This window comes from Octopus bimaculoides, chromosome Z, assembly GCF_046866305.1.
Source record: "Octopus bimaculoides isolate indiv1 chromosome Z, ASM4686630v1, whole genome shotgun sequence".
NCBI classification, from domain to species: domain Eukaryota; kingdom Metazoa; phylum Mollusca; class Cephalopoda; order Octopoda; family Octopodidae; genus Octopus; species Octopus bimaculoides.
This window is the reverse complement of record NC_142944.1, coordinates 1,907,580-1,925,033: the sequence shown is the minus strand read 5'-3', so window position 1 is coordinate 1,925,033 and position 17,454 is coordinate 1,907,580. Positions and strand designations below refer to the sequence as shown.

At 39.7% G+C, this 17,454-nt stretch overlaps 1 protein-coding gene across 2 annotated transcripts in view; it reads right to left on the bottom strand.

Moving 5' to 3' along the window:
• Positions 1–772: 772 nt before the first annotated feature.
• Positions 773–17,454, bottom strand: part of LOC106875932 (uncharacterized) — a 35,801-nt gene continuing 19,119 nt past the window's right edge. For both annotated transcript variants that reach the window (XM_014924259.3, XM_014924252.3), the window contains exons 7-9: positions 9,679–9,768; positions 7,672–7,852; positions 773–4,309 (exon numbers count right to left, since the gene is read on the bottom strand). In XM_014924259.3, coding sequence (XP_014779745.1) covers positions 3,981–4,309; positions 7,672–7,852; positions 9,679–9,768 — 600 coding nt within the window. In that variant the 3' untranslated portion in view covers positions 773–3,980. The remainder of the gene's footprint in view (positions 4,310–7,671; positions 7,853–9,678; positions 9,769–17,454) is intronic.

Here is a 17,454-nt window from a genome sequence, read left to right as displayed (position 1 = left end):
CTATTTTCCATCCTTGCATGGGTTGGACGGTTTGACTAAAAACCCAGCTTACCAATTTTCAGTCAAACCATCCAACCCATGCCAGCATGGAAAACGGATGTCAAATGATGGTAATGATGGCTAGTGGAGCGTTGCATTTGTAAGCAAAACACTTCATTTCCAGTAGCTCCATTCCACTCAGATGTAAATGAGCCATCCTGTGATGGACTGGCTTCCTGTCCAGGGGGAATGTTGGCCTGTCTGCCCAACTAGTAGGGTGGCATCACTTGAGGTGAGGAAGCACATTGTGATCAGCAGTATATAACAATGTCCAATAGTCTGATCAATACAGATACACATTGTAATGTGTGCAATATAGGAATTTGGAAGTTTGATATGTTTTGGATAATGAGCCTTAATTCCCAACGTAAAGGATCATAAAATATGTGTGTGTGTGTGTATCTTGTGAAGACATGTTTATTGATGGGGAAATATTGAGATTTGGCAAAGTGAAAGGCATTCACCAATAGACAGTTTGGTTCAATAAACTCTGCCCAGCCCACATAAGCATGGAAAAGTAGATGTTAGAATGATATCTATTATATATTGGTTGGAAACAGGTGAGTGTTGGTGACAGGAAAGGCATTTGGTCATAGAAAATCTGCCTCAATAAGTTCCATCCAACCCACACAAGCATGGAAAAGTGGATGTTAGATGATGATGATGATGATGATGATGATGATAGTTCATCTGAAGAAACAGTTTTATATAAAAACAAAATTTTAACAAGGTGTTTCAAATAAAATTTTAATAAGATCATTAAAAGATGATATAATGAAAGGCTTGAAATATCACGAGTTCCTTTTCTGTGATTACTTCAATTGTATGAGGTTATTCTCTAATGTTATTGTCTAAATCCAAATATACACACTTATGCATGCAATACAGGAATTCGGGAGTTTAATGTGTTTTGGATAGTAAACCCTAATTCCTATGGTAACACTTCATTCACTCATCCAAGTATGTATAAAACCCAGGTAAAAGAAGAATAAAATAAAATAAACCCAGTAAGGTTTTCCATTCTCTGTTGGTGGGTTCAGGAAAATAAATCTGAATTTGTTTTTAATTCATTAGTAACTCATTGCCCTTGTTAGGGATCTGCTCCGTCATTGGAAAAAATTTCTAAAGCCTTCTGGAGGCAGAGCTTCTACACTTTACTGTTTCCTGTGGGGGTTGGTCTGCAGTCCATTTGGTTTCATGGTTAGTGTTTTTTGGGAGTTAAGCGAGTGAAGGTGTTTGGCAGGGGAAGGAAGGGACTGAGGCTTTGACAGAACATCATTTATAACTATACACCTGCACAACTCATCTTCCCAACAACCTCCCTCCCCCCAACCCATGTTTTCACCACTCACATTTTCTTTTACCATTTTCTCTCGATCCAACTGGGGTAGCCATGTATCTCCTTTATTGCTGGGCACCTATGTCTGTCCTTCCATATTCTAACCCTCATCACTGGACACAAAGCCAGTCTCTTCAATACTAATCCCTACTCAGGTAAGGGAGTCTTGCCTTTTAAATTATTTGGTGACCTTGCTAGAGCTGGCACTATGCAAAAAGCATTCAGAACACTCTGTAAAGTGGTTAGCATTAGGAAGGGCATCCAGCCATAAAAACCATGCTAAGACAAGCAGCAGACCTTGATGCAGTCCTCTGGCCTCAATCAAACTGTCCAATCCAGGACAACATGGGAAGTGGATGTTAAATGATGATGATGATTGCAAAAAGTATGCTTATGGATAGAGATTCTGAGCTTCACTGGATTAGAGCTAATATAAGACCAAATAGTACAATGGTCTACACCTGACCTCATGCAGAATCCCTGCCCATGGGTATGTTTTTAGTAGTGTTGGATTAAAAACTACCTCATATTCACTCATTTGATTTGCAAGGTGTTAGCTATGAATTTGAGCATTCCATTCTGGCTGTGGCCCAGCCTGGCCCTGCAGAGATGGTGGTGGGATTTGCTGGCTCTAGTTCTGTGAGGCTTTGGAAATTTTTTGTGCTGGTAAGGAACAGACCCTTGATAAGTGTTTTAAGCTAATAGTCAGTTGTAAGCAAAGATTAAGATTTACCTTCCAGAGCTTGTGTGAGAACAGACAACCTTACCAGATACACACACACATATATATATACACACACACACATAACTGTATGTGTGTGTATGGCTATATTAAAACAAAGACTGGAAATTATGGTATTTATTTTTAATTCTGTAATTACAATTATTTCATTACATGGGAAATATACTTTATGAATTCCCATGTTGTAATGAAACAACTGTAACTACAGAATTAAAAAAGTCAAAAATTCAAGTCTTTGTTTTAATATTAATGTACTTTACGACTAATCTACTTGACTAGAAATTTCAACTTATATGTATGGTTTTCTCCTTAAAAATAAAACACCTAAATACATAGAAATGATAGCCAGAATCTAAGGATGTGCTTTATGAGGAATACAGCTTAGATTTTAATGCCTTTTATATAGTAATATAGTATTTATGTAAACACCCATGCCCACATGCATAACATATAAGGTCAACATACATTTACAGATGCAAATCTTGGACACATCATTGCTGAAGTTACAGGGAGCTCCATGTCTTAAAACACATACTTTCATTCAGATGACTTGACCTTGGTGAAATAAGCCTGGGCCCTATTTCCAGGTGTAGGCTTTTTCAACCCCACTGATCACCTCTTCTCTCTCTCTCACACACACACACAATGTATATGTTATATATTAATTACAATGTTATATCTAAATACATGGATATATGTATATACATATATGTATACACACACACACACACACACAAGCACATATGTATTCATAACTGCAGAAGACTGTGTGTGAATATGTACATATACATATCAAACAGGTGAATTACCTATGTGTGTTTTCTTTCCTGACTCTCTTATTTCTTTTCTCCCATTCTTTCCACATTTTTCTCTTTGGATCTGACAAACAACTACATCTCAGACATCATACTTTTTAGTCTGTAAGTTTTTTCCTTCCTTCATCAAGCTAATGAAATTAATTATGAATGCACTTTTGTTGTTTTCTTGTCCTTTGTTATTGATTTGCTCCCTTCCCCTCTCTCTCTATATACTTTGTTAGCCTATTTAACTTCAACTGTATTTCTATTAAAGATCTTGTGACATTTGGAAGCTGGTATCTATAATCTTCAGAAATCATCTACCTATATTAGTATTCATACTGTATGGACGGTTAAACCACAGTATTTTCTTATGTCTATATTTTTTTGGTTAACCTACGTCTGGTCAGATCTAAGTGATATTGTTCTTAAAATTGAATCTTTCTAATGAGACACTGTAACATAGGGATGCCTTTATGGAAGTTGCTACATCAGAGGATAGGTTGGAAACACCTACTTTTTAAACAGATCACTTGAAAATTGTGGAAATTCTTTCCACATGAAAATATTGGTAGCATTGTTAATCTACAAAGAATATTTATCCACCAATTGCAGTGTTGAGTTCTTATTCTCCCATTTCAATACTATGGTGTAATATATATATATATATATATATATATATATCAGTTTGACTTAGCTCCATATGATTTAAAATCTAATGGGTGTGTAGAATGAAATCCATCTCATCAGATATTAGAATAAGAGTAACAGATTCTAGATGTTAGACCTCTGTTGGCCAGTTCTGATCATGTTATGCTGATACTCTAGAAGCAATACCATGTGACCTGAGCTGACAAATAGGGGCTTAACATCTAGAATCTGTTACTCTTCTGTTAATATCTGACGAGTGCCACTTTCTTTCATTTATTCACGTGTATGTATGTATATATATATATATATATATATATATATACACACACACACATATATATCCATATATTCACATATATATTAGTATAAAAGCACATAAAAAAGACAAAAAGCAAAATTTAACTGAGTCTGGTTAAGAACACAAAACAAAATCTGAAAAAGAGGCAGCGTTGGGTTTGTAAATGGAGACGCTGTTACAACAATGAGGAGCATGACGTAGATAGGAATCAAATTTCTCTTCAAGAGACTCATTGTTGCTATTCATCAGTGGAGACTCTTCAGTTTTTGCAGTGTTCTTCTGGAATGATGATGATGATGATGATGATGTTTCAGACAATGACATCGACTGGTTTGCTATGGATAGAGACCGATTCCATAATTCTGAGAAGAAAGGGTTTTCAGTTTCAGAAGAAGTAGAATTGATTGAGCTACTTGTCAGGATTTCTATGCTATCATCATCATCTGAAATAATTAAAGAGAGAAGAGAGAGTGAGAAAGATAGAATATAAGTGTTTAGGTGTATAAGAGAGAGATAGAAAGGGAGGCCAGGGAAAATATGTGTGTACATATATTTATATATATATATATATATACACACACACTGACGTATATAAACAAAAATCAGATGAAAATACACAATAACACTAAGTAAATTATTGTAATATTTTTAGAGAAATTAAAGTGACAAAAAAAGTGTAATATTTTATTCAAATACTTCATTGAAATATATCAGAGCTTTCTTCTGTGTGTGTGTGTGTGTGTGCATGCATGCATATATGTATGTATGGCTCACTTCTTGTGTTTGCAATGTTTCATCAACCAAAAGGAGGTGGAAACTTCAGTGAAGGAGCTATTCACCTCAAAGAACTGGTATCATCAAGGGATCAAAGAACTGGCAGAAAGGTGACTTCAGACAATGCAGCACAATGGTCTCTACTTTGAATATTAGACTGCTTTTGTTGTAACTTGAGGAATGAGGGAAATAAGTTACCAAAATATTGACTCAAGATATTCAACTAACTGAGGGGAACCATGAATTCAACCTGAGCCTGTTTACTTTTTACATTGTATGAAAGTATTTCTAGATTTAAGCAGAGCAAAAAAAAGAGATACTTTGTAATTGCGGACTGAAAATTGAGAAGGCCAATAGATGTTGGTGCTTCTTTGTGTCTATTCAAGAAATTTTGCAGTAAATGTGAATACTAAATGCTTATTGTATACATTTGTAACTTTGGAATAAACTAAAGCTGTGGTCACTTGAAAACTTTTAGAAGAGGTAACCTGTTTGTAAAATCATATCCCCATGTATAAATTACAAATGTAATTTGCTAGTTTTTAAGACATATATATGTACAACGTTCGTGAAATTATGGAGAGCATCTATTGTCGAAAATAAAGTAATGTAGAATAAGGAATTGACTGCGACATATTCTTGCTTTCTATCTATTTATCTAAGTTATCCCTCAGGATGCCCCTAGGGGTTTCAGTTGCACATACTGTGCCCTGTAGTCACAGGGCACTGCTCCATGTGGTCCCGTAGTTTCCATCTAACTAGGAATATTAGGGTCTCATCCATTGTCTTCTATTTCAAGATCCTCTGCATGACATCCTGTTAGTTCAAAGCCACGAATCTGTTCTATATATTAAAAGTAATCAAACCTGTATAATATTTCAGGAATGATGAATATAATTTTCTTATTTTCCTGTTATTTTGGCATTCTTATTTACAGCCTCATACTCTCAGTAGCAACTTTCATCGTTCTTTTACTTGTTTCAGTCATTTGACTGTGGCCATGCTGGAGCACCGCCTTCAGTCGAACAAATCGACCTCAGGACTTATTCTTTGTAAGCCTAGTACTTATTCTATCGGTCTCTTTTGCTAAACTGCTGTTACAGGGATGTAAAGACACCAACATTACTTGTCAAGCAATGGGGGGACAAACACAGACATACAAACATATACATACATACATCATCATCATCATCGTTTAACGTCCGCTTTCCATGCTAGCATGGGTTGGACGATTTGACTGAGGACCGGTGAAGCCGGATGGCAACACCAGGCTCCAGTCTGATTTGGCAGAGTTTCTACAGCTGGATGCCCTTCCTAACGCCAACCACTCAGAGAGTGTAGTGGGTGCTTTTACGTGTCACCCGCACGAAAACGGCCACGCTCGAAATGGTGTCTTTTATGTGCCACCCGCGCAAGCCAGTCCAGGGGCACTGGCAACGATCTCGCTCGAAAATCCTACAGGAGCCAGTCAGGCGGTACTGGCAACGGTCACGCTCAAAATGGTGCATCTCATGTGCCACCCGCACAAGAACCAGTCCAGGGGCACTGGCAACGATCTTACTTGGCTTGCCGGGTCTTCTCACGCACAGCCCATTTCCAAAGGTCTCGGTCCGTAGTCATCGCCTCGGTGAGGCCCAATGTACGAAGGTCTTGCCTCACCACCTCAGCCCAGGTCTTCCTGGGCCTACCTCTTCCACGGGTTCCCTCAACTGTTAGGGTGTGGCACTTTTTCACGCAGCTATCCTCCTCCATTCTCACCACATGTCCATACCAGCACAATCGTCTCTCTTGCACGCCACAACTGATGCTTCTAATGTTCAGCTTTTCTCTCAAGATACTTACACTCTGACGGGTATTCACATTGACATTACACATCCAACGGAGCATACTGGCTTCATTCCTTGCGAGCTTACGTATGTCCTCAGCAGTTACAGCCCATGTTTCACTGCCATGTAGCATGGTTGTTCGTACGCATGCGTCATACAGTCTGCCTTTTACTCTGAGTGAGAGTCCCTTTGTCGCCAGCAGGGGTAAGAGCTCTCTAAACTTTGCCCAGGCTATTCTTATTCTAGCAGCTACACTTTCAGCGCACCCACCCCCACTACTAACTTGGTCGCCCAGATAGCGGAAGCTATCGACTACCTCTAGTTTTTCACCCTGGAATGAGATAGAAGTTGTTTCCTGTTTGTTTGCAGTCTTTATTGCACCTGAACATCTGCCACAAACAAAAACTAACTTGCTAGTTAACCTGCCTTTGATGTTGCTGCACCTCTTATGTGTCCATAGCTTGCACCGGGTACATCTTATAGAGTTACTACCTACTCCTTTTCTACATACTGAGCAGGGCCATCTACCTGAAGGGGTTTGTGTTTTATCTACCTTCCTACTTATTAGGATTTTGGTTTTAGCTAGGTTGACTCTAAGGCCCTTCAATTCTAGACCTTGCTTCCACACCTGAAACTTCTCCTCTAGTTCTGATAGTGACTCCGCAATTAGGGCAAGGTCATCAGCATAGAGGAGCTCCCAGGGGCAACCTGTCTTGAACTCCTCTGTGATTGCCTGGAGGACTATGGTAAATAATAGGGGGCTGAGGACGGAACCTTGGTGGACCCCTACCTCTACCCGGAATTCATTGCTGTACTCATTTCCAACCCTCACCTTACTGGCAGCATCTCTGTACATGGCTCGCACAGCTCTCACTAGCCATTCTTCTATCCCATGATGGGCTCCTTTCAGTTTCCGCCTCCCAAATCCACTCACAAGGCTTTGGTTGGCCTGAAGCTATAGTAGACACTTGCCCAACATGCCACGCAGTGGAACTCAACCCGGAATCATGTGATTGGGAAGCAAGCTTCTTACCACACAGCCACTCCTGCATCTGTACATTTTTCAACAATACCTCCCACTGGAAAAATCAAATATGCATACTTACAGATCAAAATGTAATTAGAAAGTTTAGTAAAACACCTGTTTTCATTTTGGGTGAAGTAGTTGTTAAATAGAGTAACTAACTGAACATATTCATTATTACCTGAATATTCTGTTTCTGATTCACTGTCTTCTGACAAAGACTCATCACTGATCATTGCTTTAGCCTTCCTATGGCCCAATTTAGCAGCCTCAGCGAACAGATTGGATGCTTTGTTTGGGCATTGTTCTATACCGAGGCCTTTTAGATAACATAGTCCAAGGTAATATTTGGCATCAGGTTCCTGAAATGAAAGTAAAAAGATATTTCAACTGATTCACATCATTTAATTTCCATCCCTCGCTCTTCTCCACCCACAATTTTTGAGAGGACCATTGGGGTAGAGTCCTCAGGTCCCCTCCCCCACCTCCACAGTGTTCTACCAGAAGCAATCGTCACTACCCGTTCTGGCTGGATTTCCAAGCAAGACTGAGACTATGGATATTATTCAATCTTAAATTCTCCAAGCTAAGTGGAAGAGGCAGAGTTATTCCTCAAAATGAATACAGGCCCGTGATACCCTGAGGAAAATGGCCTTGTCAATACGTAGAAAAGGAGTAGGTATAAAGTCCATAAATGTAAGAAATGGACACAGAAAACATGTAGCAGAATCACAGGATGACTAACAGAGAACATAAGCTTTGGATACGATAGATGCATAGGAGCAGTAGGTTCTAAGAACAAACCAGAAATAAACTCTGTTGTCTACCTGGATGGCTCACTGGAAGAAGGAGTCGACATCTTAGGAGATGTCATCATCAAAGGAAAGTCTCTGCTCTGAAAGCCCCCTCCACTTGTTGAGTAAGGAAAATAAGGGTTGGGGACGACTAGCACAGAGTGAAAGGCAGATTGTACGAGGCTTGTGTTAAAAGTGCAATGCTGCATGAAAAGACTGGAAAGAAATGAAGCAAACATGGTCTGTTGGATGTGCAACATCAGTGTGCATGTACGACAAAGTGTAAATTTGTTGAGAGAAAAGACTGGACATAAGCGGGATTAGATGTAGTGTAAGAATGAAGACTGTGCTTGTATGGTCATGTATGTGGATGGATCACTAATCATGGAAGGAGTTTGTGTAAGAGGGAGATCCAATGAGACATGGAATGGAGCAGTGAACTTCAGGATGTTGAGCTCCACAGAGGAAATGACAAGGAACTGAGATGAATGGCAATATGGCATGCTTGAGAAGACCTGTCCATTTTAGCAGAATTAAGGTCGTCAAGCCTTCCTCAACAACTCATTTCTCCCATCAAGCTTCTATGTTAACCCCTATTTCCTTCTCACCCCCTCCCTCCACTAAACTGATATTCTCTGCATTCAACTTGTTCCCTATTTCTAACCATCTGCCACAATATTCCCACTCGGAACATCCACCTCTCTCCTATTCTGTCTCTCAGAATTCACCTTTGTATTTTGACCTCGTCTCCCCCTCTCCCTCTCTCCCTCCCCCCTCTCTCTCCCTCCCCCCTCTCTCTCTTTTCAGGTGGGCAAGCCTTGCATTCACCTTTTTCAGCTCCTGCTTCCATTCATAGTTTCTTATTCCTCAACAGTTTACCACATTCAGTTGAGGGGGGGGGGGTCTTGTCTTATAGGTATTTGGTGACTTCACCAGTGCTGCTGCCACTTAAAAAGCCTCCTCTGTATATTCTGTGAAGTAGTGGACATTGGGAAGAGCATCCAGCCATGGAAACCAAGCCCAAGCAGACAACTGGAGCTTTTGGTGTAGCCCTCTGGCTTGTCTGTTCATGTCAAACCATCCAACTCATGCCAGCTTGGAAAGGAAATGGTAAATGATGATGATGATGATGATGATTAAGCAGATTATAACCATATAACCACACACACACACACACACACACACACACAGACAACACTACCAGGGCTGGTATCACGTAAAAATTCCCCAATACACTCTGTAAAGTGGTTGGTTTTAGAAAGGATCCAGTCATAGAAACCATGCCATAACAGAAGACTGGAGTCTGACGTAGCCCTGTCAAACCGTCCGACCCATGCCAGCATGGAAAGCAGATGTTAAATGATGATTATGACAATGATAGATATAAATCTAACCTTCTGTTTGGCAGCTTCTGTAAACAATTGCACAGCTTGAGAGAAATCACTAGTTTCTTCAATATAATGAACTCCAAGATATGTCTTTGCCTGAAATGATAAGATTGTTTAATGTATAATATGATACTTTAGATGAGGATGATAAAGAAGAGAGGGGGAGAGAAGAGGATTCATGAACCTGTGGGTGGATTAAAAGTTGGTGGGTAGTTGTAAGGGGGTGAGCTGAATTAATGATAGTCATAAATCAATTCTTTTATGTAACCTTAATACTTTTCTATAGCAAATGGTCATAACATACATGATGTGTGTGTGTGTGTGTGTGAGCGTGTACACGTGTGCGAGTCCACTTTTCAATACTTATGTGGGTCAACCAAAGTTTGAGGTAGAGTTCCTACGGCTAGATGCTTTTCCTGTCACCAACCCTTGACTGTTCACAAGCAAGGCTAGACACAGTCTCAAAGAATATTTGAAATGAATGACACCACTTGTATGGCAGTGACACTCATTTATGACTGTCCCATGATGTCTACACAAAGAGACACTTGCATACACACATCACTATTGGATGTATTTCTTAATCATCACTGGTCACAATATGCTTCCTAGCATTGTTGTCGCTTTCCAATAATGCCACCCTCCTGACAAGGTGTGTGTGTGTGTGTGTGGGGGGGGGGCAGGCCAATGTCCCCCCCACAGAACAAAATACCATTCCATTGCAAAGTTAACCATTTACAGCTGAGTGGACTGGGAAAATGTGAAATGGAGTGTTTTGCCCAAGAACACAATGCACTGCCTAACTAGGAATTGAATCCCTGATCTTGTGATTGTGAGTTCAACATGTTAACCACTGGGCCACACAACATCACCCGCACACACACAAATATATATACACAACAGGCTTCCATACAGTTTCTGTTAACTAAATCCACTCACACGGTTTTGTTTAGCTCTAGGGCTTTAATAGAAGACATTTGCCCAAAGTGCCATGCAATGGGACTGAACCTGAATCCATGTGCTTGAGAAGCAAACTTCTTACCACATAGCAACATCTGTTTTTTTGTGTTGGTGCCAAGATGTAAAGCATCTCTTTTGTCCTTGCATATTGGGAAACATGACAATAATCTCTAATGCTGATGCCAGAAAAAGTACACCCAGAACAAATTACAAAGGCAAATGAATGGAGAACCCATGGACTGTGGGGCCTCTTTAATCTTGTCTTGTTGTGGACTTATCAATCACTCTAATGCTGATGTCACAAGAAAATGACCCCAGCATACTCTGTAAGTGTCATGGGTACGATTTTAAATTGAATTTGGTTGTGGGACCCTAGTTCAGGAGTTCCAGGATTTTGAAGAGTGTTGAACCCCACCACCTCTTAGTCACTATTGTTCCAAGGTCTTTTTGGACATGGAGTAGTAGAATCTGTCAAGGTCCCAGTTATGGATTAATTAGCATGCAAATAGGGGTCAGCTGTGAATATAAGTATGAACAGCCCTTGACTAAATCATAGGTGGTCTTTGGCAAGATCTAGCATCCAGTAACCACCAGAGCCAGGAATATTTTGAAATCATGGGACGCAACATGGTGGAAAACAACTTATGGAATCAATGACTGAACAGATGAAAAGACAACAAGCTGTCAATGGCCAGGATCAATCGGTTCATTTAGTGAATTACTGCTCTATTCTATAGTTGTGAAATTTACAGATGAGATATTTCAACTGGGAAAAGATTGTATGATTTACTGGTTCTGAGAAAGTTGATGGAATTGGATGATGATGATGACGACGTTCTGTTATTGATTATGCATTGGGTATCCAATTGTAGAAACCAGGCAAAAGTGATACACCTGAACATCAACCTGAATTGATTCTTAACGAGAGCAGTGTCTGCAAATAGGAGTCAATTCAGTCCATGATGACCTGTCTGATTCCCGCTAGCATGGAAAGGGGACATGAAATAATAATAATGACAATGACGCTGACAGGGATGCTGCTGGTAGTGATGGTGGACTATAATGTCCAATGTATCCCACATTCTTTAACCCTTTGGCCATTCAGATTACTCTGTCAAATTTATTGCTTATTTATTCACATTATTTTGAAAAATAATCATAGCTTTGAAATTTCAACGACGTGATTGTTTAGTTTCAGAATAACATTGTAAGACAGGTGTGAGAGGCCATATCTTGCTAGTTTCAAAATGAAAAATATAGAATATTTAAAATCAATTTAAATGCTAAATGTCTAAAGCGATATGGTGAGTGATTTGCATTTAGTTGTAGCAAGTCAAATGAATATGTGGAGGCTTTCATTCCACTCCCTGTCTACTGTATCATCATTACTATCCTGTTACTAGTGTCCCTCCACCTTCTCCCAACTCATGCACCACTGACCATTGGGTATGAGATGCTTTGACACGGCTGATTTAACCCTGCCTTTTTTATCATCACTGATTCAACACTAAACTTACTTCATCTCGGACATTTAGTCCCCAAGACCTTTTGGTGCTGTGAATTTTTTCTTTCTAGTTGACAACTAACTTGTAATCTACTCAACTACTAATCTGCTTCGTTATACGATGTAAATAATTGATGGTAAACTGTGGAAATAAAAGAATTTTCTCTCAATGGATTTCCGTATAACTTGGACAAAGTAAGCAAAACCAGTTGTGAATTTAAATTTTGGTGCTGTGAGCAGAGAAATCAATGCAAAGTATGGCTACATACAAAAGCTGGAGAGGTGGTAAGAATGGCAAATCTCCATTCACATGAAGCTTCATATTAGAGCAACAAAAGTAGCGGATTTTAATCCAAATCTTAAAAAGAGAATGGTAGAGTCTCTTGAGACCCAGATTGTAGTTGCAAATTAATGTTTAACAAACATGTCTAAAACTAGTCTAGTTGCTATTGCTGATACGACTGCTTTGAGAAAAATGACACAAAATAAGCACGATTTAGACGAGAATACTCCCATTAATCTAATTTACAGCAATTAGTTTGGCCAGAACAATACAACATATATAGCTCTCAGCCAAGTATGTTTGAAGATTTTTTTTTTAATGTGCGATAGTAGACCACAGGATCTGATTGGATCTTTAGCCTCAGAAGAGCAAGCTGGCACCAACATTCAGTGTCATCAGATATATATGGGGTGTAGATGGTACATTCAGTGTTGTTACCAGCTTCTTTCCTCAAATTTACGTCATTTTAATAAAAATGTATAATGCATTTCACCTTAACGATTGCTCCATTGCTGAACAAACAACACACCATATACATGAGAATGTTTGAGCTGAAAGTGAACCTAATTCATGACATTTCAATTGTGTCTGAGTTTGAAGAAGCTGAACATAGTGCTATGAAGGAATCACTCCCTGGAATGCATATAAAAGGATGTCTGCTTTTTTTTTTTTAATCATTTAACACAAAATCTGCAAAAATACATTAACTGGATTGCATTTCACCTGTTTATATGACACTGATCCAAGTATCGCATTACTCTTGTCTTTGTCACAAGAACATCATATTTTACTTAATCAGTTTGAAGTCACCAAAACAGCTGATGAAGGGAAAGGTGAGACATTCCATTTCTCCCCAAAATATGGAATTTTTACCAAAGATCTTTAAACAGAGAAGACTGTACCAACAATTATTTAGAGGCAGCCTTTTGTTGATTACAATATGAACTTCGTATGCAATGTCCAACAATATGGAGATTAATAGACGAGTTGTGTAAAATACAGAAAGGGAGAGATGAGTACTATAAAAGTTTATTAGACAGATACGAACCACTTCAAAAGCTTAAAAATGTACAGAGATGCATACAAGAGAACAACAGAAACTGTTATGAACTTTGAAAATATGGATGTTGTTGAGTAACTGAAGAATATTGCTCATAATTATCAAAGGAAGAACTCAATAAAGTTAGCTTTTGCGATTTTTCAAATAGTATAGTCATTATTTTTTTTTATTAATAATAATCTTTCAATGAAAGAGTCATGGAAAGGAGATAACTCCCTTTTAATTTATTCGAGTGGCTAATATGTTTTTACTTTCTCCTTTTATCTCTAATTGTCTGTGTGTGTGTGTGCATACATTTTCTTTCAACGTATGTGAAGCAGTAATCTATTTGTGTTAACAGCAGCCGGGGTCACTTATTGCTTTTTGCCTCCTCATTCTCTGCTTCAGCGTGGGTGTGCATTCCCTTATTATCTCCCTTGATTCCTGTATCAAAAAGCAATGGCGTCAAATAGGATATTGTCAAAAAACTTGTTCAATGATGTCCAAAACAGCAGCGTCCAATCGTCCTGGTCTGTTGCAATCTCTCACTTCTGTATTGACCACCTCCTCCATCTGCCCATCAACCCTTCCCAATCTTTTCAGTTGTCGTCTGCCTGCCTCTCTCCTCTGAAATTCTCCCATCTCTTGCACCCTCACCCACATGCACTCTTGCAAACCGCTACCCTTACACACTCCTGGTATCTCTGATCCCTCCAACTACTACTACTACTCTCACAACTTTATGAACCACATGGATAACTCATCACCATTAATTATCCCTTCAGAGACAAATAATGGTTCATTCTGACTCTCCCTTTCTTGAATGTAAGTAGCAATGTGGCTCCACCTCTACATCAAGAACCTTCTCTACCCTAACTAGCATAAAAACGCCACCTCACCCTCCTTAGGTTTTCTAGACTTGTGAGGTACATGGCAACCTCACTAGGGCTGGTGCCACAAAAAAAAAAAAAAAAAGAAAAAAGAAAACCAAAAGGCTAAAAAAGAAAAGCATCAGTCCACACAGTAAAGTGGTTGGTGTTAGGATGGGCAGAATCCAACCTTATGAACCATACCAAAACGTCCATTGCAGCATGAAGCACATCTTAGATCCATCGGAACTTGTGAAAACCATGACAGCATGGAACTTGGATACTAAAAGATGTGTGTGTGAGTGTGTATGCATACATTGTATGAATGTATGTATATGGGTGTTGGTGTAGTCGAGTGGTAAGACCTTTTCTCCCCCAACTACATGGTTTTGTGTTCAATTTCACTACACAACACCTTGGGTAAATGTCTTCTCCTATTGCTTTAAGCTGACCGAGCCTTGTGAGTGGTTTTGACATGAAAATTGAAAGAAACCCATTGTATATGTAAATCTATGTATGTAAATATACGTGTGTGTATATACATACACACACATGCCTGTCTACCTATATATATATATGCTGAACTGTTAATTCCTACACATTCTTTTTTCTTCCTGTTTTTTTTCATTCACTCTACTTTTTTTTCCTCTCAATCTTTTCTGTCAGACTTTTCCATTCTTCCCAAGCGTTAAACTAATACACCTGCTTGATGTTCCTTCACCCGTCTTTGTCTTTTGCTTTCTGTAAATTTGAACTATAGATACACATACACACATACACACACACACACACACACATATATATATATACATATATATATATATATATATATATATATATATATATATATATATATTGGTAACGGTTGCCACATCCTCTGGAAAAAAATTATTATATATATATATATATATATATATATATATATACACAAACATGACAGAGAAGCCCTGTAATAAACCCAATTTTTAAGTATGTGTGGATGTGTTCAACAGTTCAAGAGAATGTGTGAATGTAGGGACACCTAACCTGGACTGATTGGAAGAAACAGTCAGTGATCAGTGTTTAAACAGATTAGTAATATGTTTGTGTGTGTGTGTTACTGCCTCCTTGCTTTCACATTGCATGAGAGTTGTAAAATGACTGTTACTGTAATGGAAGTGGTGTCCTGTGAAAATGTGACTGGTCATGGGGAAATATTACTTTACTTGGAAATGGATAAGCGTTGGCAACAGGAAAGGCATCCATCGGTTAAAAATGCACCTCAACAAATTTCATCCAATCCATGGAAAAGTGGAAATTATGATGTATGTATATAATTATATACATATATGTATGTTGGAATTTCTATGCTGATAGAACCCACGACAAAGCTCTCCAAGACATGAACAATAGCTAAGTCATTTCTATTTTTATATATTATCCCTTCTGATGCGCTCCCCTTCCACCACCCCCACCCCATTTCTGTCTTAAATTCATGATTATTTATGTGTCTCTATTCTCTATTCTATTCTCTATATCACTCGATTTATCGTTTTCGCCTTCTTTCTTGAAGTTTTGCTCCTTAGCCCAAACCTGACTGAAATTTGTCTCTCCCCACCTTTAAAAATTACGATTTTAACTCTCACTTCTGTTACCGATTTAAACATTTAATCTCACGGTTAAACGCTGCTGTGTTTCTTTCAACTTTTTCTAAAAACCCAACGAATTTGAGACCAGCATGATGTCCTGCTCCCTGTTCTCTCTCTCTCTCTGTCTATTCTATCTCTATCCCCCTCTCTCTAAATCACTACTCTCTTCCCCCACTTCCTCCTCTTCGACTTGCACACGACCCCAAACATATAACCAAGTTCACTTCCCAACTTCATCCCAATTCGTATTGGAATTTCTATGCTGATAGAACCCAGAACCCACGATGAAGCTCCCTTAGCCCGTGGTACGCCCGCCCTCTCACCCCCTCCACCAGTACCCCCCCTCTTATCGACCTTATAGCGCATAAAGATTGGGTAGTATATGAAGGTTGTAGGTATTGTTTTGTTTATGAATTCTGCCAAATGCAAGCTTTCTTTTCAGGTTCACGACACTGCTTACCCCCATCCCAGGGTCACACGGGCCCACTCCTCTGACACCCACTGTCAGGATTGGCACTCTCAACATCGGCACGCTGAAAGGTAGATCTGGTGAGATCGTTGAGATGCTTGAACGGCGACACGTAGATCTGTGCTGCATCCAAGAAGTAAGATGGAGAGGAGGTTCTGCGAGGTTCCTCACAGGCAAAGAACACAGGTACAAGATTTTCTGGGCAGGAAACACTGACAGGGTCGGGGGCGTAGGAATACTTCTAGCAGAGAAATGGGTTGATAAGGTAATCGAGGTAGTTAGAGTATGTGACAGAGTACGTAAGATTCGACTAGTGCTTCATCATAGATTAGCTACTGTCATCTCGGCCTATGCCCCTCAACCGGGGCTACCGGATGGGCTGAAAGACCAATTCTATGACACCCTCTTGCAAACTACCTCGTCGACAAGGGACAGGGACCTTCTCTTTGTGGCTGGTGACTTCAATGGTCATGTCGGACGCCGTGCTGGAGGCTACCATGGCATACATGGAGGCTATGGCTTCGGTTCCCGCAACGAGGACGGAACCAGACTGCTGGAGTTCTGTGATGCAACCGATCTTATGGTTTGCAATACCAACTTCAGGAAACCTGCCAGTCACCTAGTCACCTACCGCTCCGGCAGACACTCTAGCCAAATCGACTACATCCTCGCCAGAAATAGAGAAAGAGGGAGGCTTATAAATGCCAAAACCCTCCCTGGCGAAGAATGTACACCCCAACACAGATTAGTAGTCAGCGACTTCGAGATCAAGGCAATATGGGTGCCCAGAAGTAGACCGGCTTGGAGGACAAGGGTATGGAAGCTTAAAGACCCTGCAAATGGACAGAGACTTAGAGACAAGTTACTTGAAGCATTTGACGAAATGGAAGGGGATATAGCATCATACAACGTGGAAGACAATTGGAGATTTCTGCGGGACAACCTGTTGAGAGCCACAGACCAGATTTGTGGCTGGTGTAAAGTCCCCTCTCGACCCAGAGTAACGTGGTGGTGGAACAAGGAGGTAGAC